This window comes from Populus nigra, chromosome 7, assembly GCF_951802175.1.
Source record: "Populus nigra chromosome 7, ddPopNigr1.1, whole genome shotgun sequence".
In the NCBI taxonomy this organism is placed as follows: domain Eukaryota; kingdom Viridiplantae; phylum Streptophyta; class Magnoliopsida; order Malpighiales; family Salicaceae; genus Populus; species Populus nigra.
In genome coordinates this window covers 979,236-987,332 of record NC_084858.1, presented here as the reverse complement: position 1 = coordinate 987,332, position 8,097 = coordinate 979,236, and the positions used below count along the sequence as shown (strand labels likewise).

At 33.1% G+C, this 8,097-nt stretch overlaps 1 protein-coding gene across 1 annotated transcript; it reads left to right on the top strand.

Annotated features, from left to right (window-relative positions):
* Positions 1–6,036: 6,036 nt before the first annotated feature.
* On the top strand, positions 6,037–8,097 carry LOC133699354 (acetylajmalan esterase-like). Its single transcript, XM_062122590.1, has 5 exons — positions 6,037–6,316; positions 6,419–6,640; positions 6,981–7,132; positions 7,299–7,572; positions 7,874–8,097. Exons 1-5 carry the CDS (start codon positions 6,037–6,039, stop codon positions 8,095–8,097), a joined length of 1,152 nt encoding a protein of 383 aa, XP_061978574.1.

Genomic DNA, 8,097 nt, shown 5'->3' with positions numbered 1-8,097 from the left:
GGTTGTATTCTTTTTTATTTGTTGGTTTTAGGGTTCTTACTGTCCAAAAATTAAACTTTTCTAAGATTTCACAAGTAATTAAATCCTTGTCTCATAAGAATCCACAAATCATATAAAAAACAATTGTTTTCTGACTTGTTTGTTGGCAAATTTCAAACCTGACTTCAAGCATATTGTTCTCTCTTCTATACATGAGTTACTAGGCATACTATGTTTAGATGAAAATCTTGAGATGTATAGTTTTCATCTCAACTGAACTTGTAACTTTAGATATGGCCCAAAACATATACAATGGTCTGGTTTGGCTTTTGCAATTTTTTAATCCAAACATCTTGACTTAACCCATTAAATTTCTAGATGAGGATTTGCCCTGGATAGATTATGTTGATAGCCTAACAGATATATTTATGCATTAGTGCAATCAGTCTAGGCTCAAGAGGAGGTCTAATCACATCAAACCAAAATAACAACTCAAAATAGAACTGTTATTCCAACTGTCGAATCTTTAAATTTTGAAAATCTCACCTCATGGCCCCGATTTGAATAATTTTTGTGATTTTAATTGCTTGTTATTTTTTGATTTCATGCTTCTTTACTTTGTAATTTTAAATTTTTATTTTGTTTTCTAATTGAGGTAGGGTTTCTGGTCTATTTAAGGCTTTGTAAATCTCATAAAAAGGAAAACTTGAGGATTGTTATTCTAGAAAAAATAGAATCTAGAAAGATAGGGTTCACATCTACAATCCTTTTCGCTCATTTAAATTCTTGTGTTTTTTTTTCTTTATTATTGTTTTTAGTTTCAAGTTGTTATGAGAAAAAAGTTCTTGCTCTCGCATAGCTGATGATGAGATTATTTCTAGGGTTCCAGACATGGTGCACCTTTAGAAGTTTTTTTTTTAACTTGATTTGTGTTTTATTTTAGAATTGAATTCATTGATATATTTAAAAAAAAAATATGTAGACATGTCTTTTATTGCTTCGGGTTTTTACCAAGGTATGCTTAACTTGTGGTACAAGTTATAATATGGTATACAAAAATTGAACTATTATTTCTGAATTAATGAATTTCCTTGCAGGTTGTGGAACATCATAGCAATGAGGATTTTACTGTGAGGGATGAACTGAAAGATGAGGTTAATTGATCTAGCGAGTTGATAAGATGTTGTATATTACTTTATTTGTGAATATTGAATGGCATTTTTTTTTCCTTGTCAGAATGGAATTTTGGATGTTCTAAATTGGTTTCTTTGTATCTTACCCTTTTTTAAAAGGAATATGGATTAGAATATGATGTTTGCTACATATTAGGCATTCAGATTCTCTTAGAGATTTTAGAAGAGTCCACGTTTGATCTCATAACAATTTGTTTGGTCCTGTCTTTGTGTTCACAGGAGCTTGGTTGTCTTCTGCAAGTTACTGTTTCTTCGATTTGCTTTTCCATGATGATCACTGAGATAGAACAAAAAAGGAGTGGCTATGGTGACAGATTTGTGGTTTGGACATGTTCGTTCAGATGTTGCCATAACAGATGATTCTGACATATATGCATTCTGTTGACCATCGTCTGTTGTTCTATATTTTGATGCCTTTCCTACTTTTCTTGCGAGAACACCTTTTGATCTCTTTTGTTGTGTTTTTCAACTCTAAGAAAAAAAAGTTACTTTTTTCTGTCTTTGTTTTATAGTTTCTATCAATTGTTGCTTTCCTTTCGTTGTTTGTTCTGCTTGTACTCCTATCTAGGTTTTGCATGCTTACGCTTGATTGACTTTGAACTGAAAAGCATGTAAAATGCTTGCTTGTTGAAGCTTTTAAAATCAAACTGAAATTTTATTGCTCCCAGGGATAAAGCTTTATTACTCATTATTTAATACAAAAAAACAAATTGTACCCAATAAAAGAAATTCAACTCAAGAATTTTTCTATAATGATTAAACCTAAGCGGCAGAATATGAGAAAAACAAAGAACCTGTAGTGTAAAACGGAGAAGCTAAGCTGAAAAAATCACGATGTATAAGAGTTTGTAAAATCTGAAAAAATTATTAAAAAAAACCATAAACACTCTTATTTAACTCTTTTTTATAGATGATTTTGAAAAATAAAAAATGATAGAAAATTAATTATATTAATTATCAAAATAAATTCCCTCAATTATCAATTTTGATTATCCTTCTCATAAAGACGTAATTAAACTTGGATGTTATAGCTTTAAAATTTATGTTTTTTAACTGAAAAAACTATTAAGGTTATGAAAAAACTGTACCGAAAAAAACTAAACAGTTTCCTACTTTCACTGGCTAGACAAATCACTAGGCAAATAAAAAATAATTATTTATTGCAAAGAATTATAATTCCAAAATCAAATGGCCAAAATAAAAAAAGGTTGGCAACAAAACATAATTCTTTTGTAGTATAAAAATTTATTTTTTACATTAAACCCTAACCCATGCCAGGCCAAGGCTTGAAGCCCGAGTATCAGTGGAGCCATGCATGTGACTTAAGGCCCAAAACACATTTTATTTAGTTCCTTTATTCTATAAAAACTTAAGTGTTAATTATGAGAAGTAAATTCACATTTCTATTTTATAAGCAACTAAGAAAACTTGTTTTTTTTTTATATACATGGGATAGTCTTATAATTTTTTATTAATATTTCTTCAAAACATGCCAACGATGGTTTTTTTAAACTAATTTTTTATTCATCCATAATTTGTTTAATCATGTGAATAATTTACGTTAAAGAGCTTATGTTGAACAATAAATCTCAATAAAAAATTTAACCTAAAAAAATAAGTGGACTTTACTTTTAATTTGACCTCAAATGTATTGATATTAGTTAACTTAGCTTGTTTAAAGGTTTATTTATTTATTTTATTTTGTTCTGCTTCACATTTTCCCTAGGATAGTTTATTTAACTTTTTAAACAGGATCTTAAGGTATTTTCTTTTTCTCCATCCCTTTCCCTAGACTAATTTGATTTTTAATTCAATGTTTCACAAATTCAAAATCTATACTTTGAAGTGAAACTTTAGGGTTAGAAATGTTATGTTTGTTTTTGTTATCCATTTTTGAGTTTCCATAAAAAAAAATGAGAAAATACAAAAAATATCAAAAGAAATATTCAAAAGAAATTCAAAAAATAATATGAGCGAGAAAAGGATGCTGGAATGCCAAAAAAATACCAAAATTGGTTAAGGAGATTCAAAAATGCAAAAGGTTGAAATTTGATAGTGAGAGTCCTATTGATAAGGAAAATTCAATTTGAGGAAGAAAAGTCCAAAATCAGATGTTTATAGACTCATTTAAATTTTATCTAAGGTTTAATTGAATTTATGGAGGGTTGGATTGTAAGAAGAATTGATTTTTAAGTCAATTTAGGCTGTTATTGGAAAAAATTAAAGTTTTGGGGTCCAATTATAATTTTGAAGAGTTGATTTGGTCAAATCAGGGGCTTAATTGCATAATTATTAAAGTGTGATGGCCAATTAGGGACGTAATTGAAACAATCTGAAACCAAGCACCAAACCGGAAAAGGCGCTACAATCAAGGGATCCAATTACAACTTTTCCGGGGGGCTTGATTACAAAATTGTAAAAATATCCAAGGACCAAAACAGAAATATCATTTAAAGTGGCAAAACGGTGCCGTTTCAAAGGCACTATTCATTGTCTTCTTCACCGATTCAGCAAACAGGAACCGTTTCAGCAACAAATGCCGCTGATTATGGGGAACGTTTCACAGCTACTATCTCTCTACCGTTACCACTGCAAATAATGGCCCCGAACGTTTTCATTAAAAAACGCATGCAGTTTTGGCTATAAAAGGAGAGAAAAAGGACGACACCAGAGATGGGGGGTAGAAACACTGAAAGGAGAACGACAGAAGGAAAAAAGAGAACAAAGGGAGAGAGGAGAGAGGAGAGGTGACAATGAGGAGAAATAAAAGGAGGAGGAGGAACGGGACAGCAAAGAAAAAAACAGAGGAAACAACAGCAGGAGAGGAAGCAGTGTTGGTGGAACAACCCTTCCACACTGTCATCTTCGTCTGCAACGGCGAAGCCACCACTGTGAACCAACGAGAGCAGCAGCACCACCACGAAGCCAGTGCAGAGGGGAGGGAAAAGGAAGGAGACAGCAGAAAAAGAAAACAGGGGGAGCAAAGGAGAAAAAGGAAAAACAGAGAGGAAACGACGGAGAGGAGAGGTTGAAACAGAAGGGGAAGAGAGGAAATTTTGGGGAGGCAGACATAAGTTCTGAGAGAGAGACAGAATAGAAAAAAGAAGAAGGGAACGTAGATCAGAAGCAGACAAGAAAAGGAAAAAACCAGAGGCTGGTGCCTCTACACGGGGAAGAAGAAGGAAAACTGCAGCAAACACTACCCGCCACCGTCATAACCACCGTGAGCCATCGTCGGCTTCCTCTACACCGCCACCAGCATCACTGTAAGCGTACGCCATTACCATCGTCTTCGACATCGTTTCCGCCATCAGGTTTGTTCTCTTCGTCTCTATGCATGCAATTCATTTTTGCATTTTCACTGTTCAAGTGAATTATAATTCACTTGAACAGTAACTACATCCATTTGCATAATTTGTTTTCCCAGCCGGGCGGTTAGGCCTGCGGGGTCCAGCCCAGCCACATGGGGCGGGTTGGGTCCAGCTCGTAAAAAAATAAAAATAAAATAAAATTTTTTAAAAAATTATTTCAAAAAATTTGTGATTTTCTTGTATATTTTTTATTGTATTTTAATTGATATTGGTTTGTATTTTTATACAGTAAAGATACAAATCCGGTATTAAAATACCTAGTTTTCGTTGAAACAAAAAAAAATTGTTTTTATGCATATGGTCAAGTCTCTCAAAAATTAAAAAAAATCATATTATATTTTCATACAACAAAGAAAATTTCAAAAATATGTATTAGCATGTATTTTGGCTTTAATAACCAGTTTATTAAAGTCACGAGAACTAGGCCAATATTTTAAAATTTTGAAACAAAATTATTTTGTTTTCTTTTAATATCTAGGGTTATGATCTTATACCTAAGACGTATCCTGGATGCTAAATTCTTTTGTTGACGTTAGAACGGTTAGGTTTTACCCAATAAAATAAGGATCCATTTACCAAAGAGGACTTTTCTTAAACCATAGATGGATCAATAACTAGAAAACACGACAAGACCTTAGATTTTATCAGACAATAAAACAATGCAGTTTACTTTAGGTAGGGCGTATTTGGGGTGTTAATACTTTTCTTTTACGCAACCAGTCTTCGTACCTGATCTCTGAGACCAGATAGGGTTCCTAGTGACCAAAATACTAGGTGGCGACTCCCACTCTATTTTTCCACTAATAAAAGATAAGAATCCCTTGTCTCCCCATGTTTGCATAATAGTTAAAATTTTAAGGGTAGATGTTTACACCACGACGTCGCACACGTGCGACATTTGTTTTGCTTCAAATCTTTGCTGCCATAAATAAACTTCAAATTTCATACAGCAAATTGCATTAGTAGAATGTAAAGGATAACAGACATGAACCAAATTTAGTTTGGTGTAGCCAATCATTTTATGCTATAGGACACTAGTTTGATTCTCACGCTTCTATACAGCAAGAAATGACATACATTCTTCCCAAATTAGTAAAAAATAATTTATTACCTCTACAATTTTGATCTACAATATGTCAGCTACCTATAAATAACATGTTCTTATGATGTAACAAATAAAATAATCTGATGAAATAAAAAAAACAGAAATTACTTTCATTCCTAAAAGAATGTTGATAAGAATTTATTTTTTTCATAATTTTTGTTTTAATTTGCTGGCTAGATTGCTGGTTGGAGCTTGTTTGAGGTGGAGCTTTTTTTTTTTTAGGTATTTTCTGTTTGGATTTTATTATCCTTGTTCTACTAGGCTGTCTTCAAGTGGTTTCTAATTTCTAATTTTAACCTCTTAGTCTCCATTACATATATATTTCCCTCCATTTGATGAGAAAAAAACAAAAAAGAAATTTCAAGAACTAAACAATTTCCTCGAAGCCATGGCCATCAGATTTCTGGCTTTGTTTCAAGTTCTTATTATCTGTTCTACTTTTCTTCACATCATTCTTCCTCAGAATTCATGCAATGCATCTAATATAGTACCCAAACTTAAGCAATGTGGATTTGATGCAATATATAATCTCGGGACTTCAATTTCAGATACAGGCAACTCAGCCATAGATAATCCTTCTATTTGGCAAGCCATGTTTCCTTATGGAAAAACCATTAACGAAGCAACTGGTAGACCCTCTGATGGACTGTTAATAATTGATTACATTGGTGAGCAAACAATCTTCTCCTTTCTCTCTGTTTTACGTAACAATTATTACTTTTGAGAGTAAGGCTGGATTGCTATGAGAATTTTGCTTCCAAATTTTGCAGCAAGATCAGCCGATCTCCCCTTGGTCGTTCCCTATAAGAATTCTAGTGCATTACATTTGTCAACAAGTCGTGGAGTGAACTTCGCGTACAGCGGCGCTCCAGCCTTGTCAAAGGAAGCTCTTGCAAAAAAGAATATCACCCTGGATTGGGCGAAGCCTTCTCTCAGTGTACAACTTGGATGGTTGGATGATTATTTCAAAGGATACTGTAACAATGTCAAAGGTGGTTGCTAAAATATACTTCCCTCTCATCGAATAGTTATTAAACTCGTCACAACCTTTCAGATCGATACACTAACTTGTCGATCTTAAACTTGGTCTGGGCTATATTTTATTTTTATTTAATTTGAAAATTAACCTGATCAAATCTAGATTAACCTAGTCATCATACCTAATCAATTCAATTGACCAAGTCAAGTTCGAGTAAGATCTGATCAGGTCAACTTAGTATTTACAATTTCAATCTCATATATGTTTGTCTTAGGGTTTACAGCTTCCTCTATATAATAGAACTGAAAGAAAGGCCTATAAATTTTAATCTTACACTTTGTTACGATTGATAGACTGTACGAAGGCGGTCAGCTCGTCACTTTTCATGATAAATTTCGGAACCAATGACTATGGTTATGCATTCAGCCAAAATCAAAACATTGAAGAGATAAAGAAGAATGGCTTGGTGTCTGACGTTGTGGAGGCTATAAAGCAAGCTCTTAAGGTACGTTGTTTTAAGTAATTACTTCTCAGAAACAAGTTCATATGTTAAAAAAATAAGAGCTTTTTTGTGATCATTGAAAATTAAATCAAACGTTTTGAGTTCTCAATCCTTAATTATTTTATCTTATTTTGTGGTAAATAAATTATGTTGCTTTAATTGGCTACAGAAAATCATTTCCCAAGGAGCTAGAAAAGTCCTCGTCTTTGGAGTAGCCCTAGATGGGTGTAGACCAATCTCAGTAACCATGCAATCTGCTAACAAATCTGCCACTTATGATCGATTTGGATGTGTAAAGGACAACAATGACTTCTGCAATTACCACAATGTTCTTCTTCAAGAAGGCCTTAAGGAATTAAGAGAGCAACATCCTGATGTACAAATAGTATATGGTGATCTTTACAATGCAATGCAATCGATTTTGGATAACTCCCAATCTCTTGGTGAGTGCTTTCTCCCCTTCATACACAATTATGTATTCTAAGAGGGTGTTTGGAAGTGTGGTTGTGGTTGCGGTTCAAAGTGTTTTTTGTTCGGAAATATATCAAAATAATTTTTTTTAATTTAAAAAAATTATTTTTAACATCAGCACGTCGAAACGATCTGAAAACATGACAAAATTAATTTTAAACAAAAAAAAATCAATTTTTAAAAAAACTCCGCAACGAGTAGGATTCAAATCAAATTAATTTGTTCGGATATGATATGCTTCTGACATGTTTAATTACTTCTTGCAACGTGTAGGATTCAAATCATTGACAGAAGCTTGTTGTGATGTCGATGTCGAAATTAAAAAGAAAGCTGTCTTGTTCAAAGATAAACTCTGTGGAGCTCAGGGTACCATAGTTTGCCCTAAGCCTGAAGAATATGTCTTCTGGGATAATGGACATTGTACTCAGAAGGCAAATGAGCAGCTGGCCGACTGGATCATTCAAGACATCTTCCCCAAGTTTCAATGCAATGCTTGA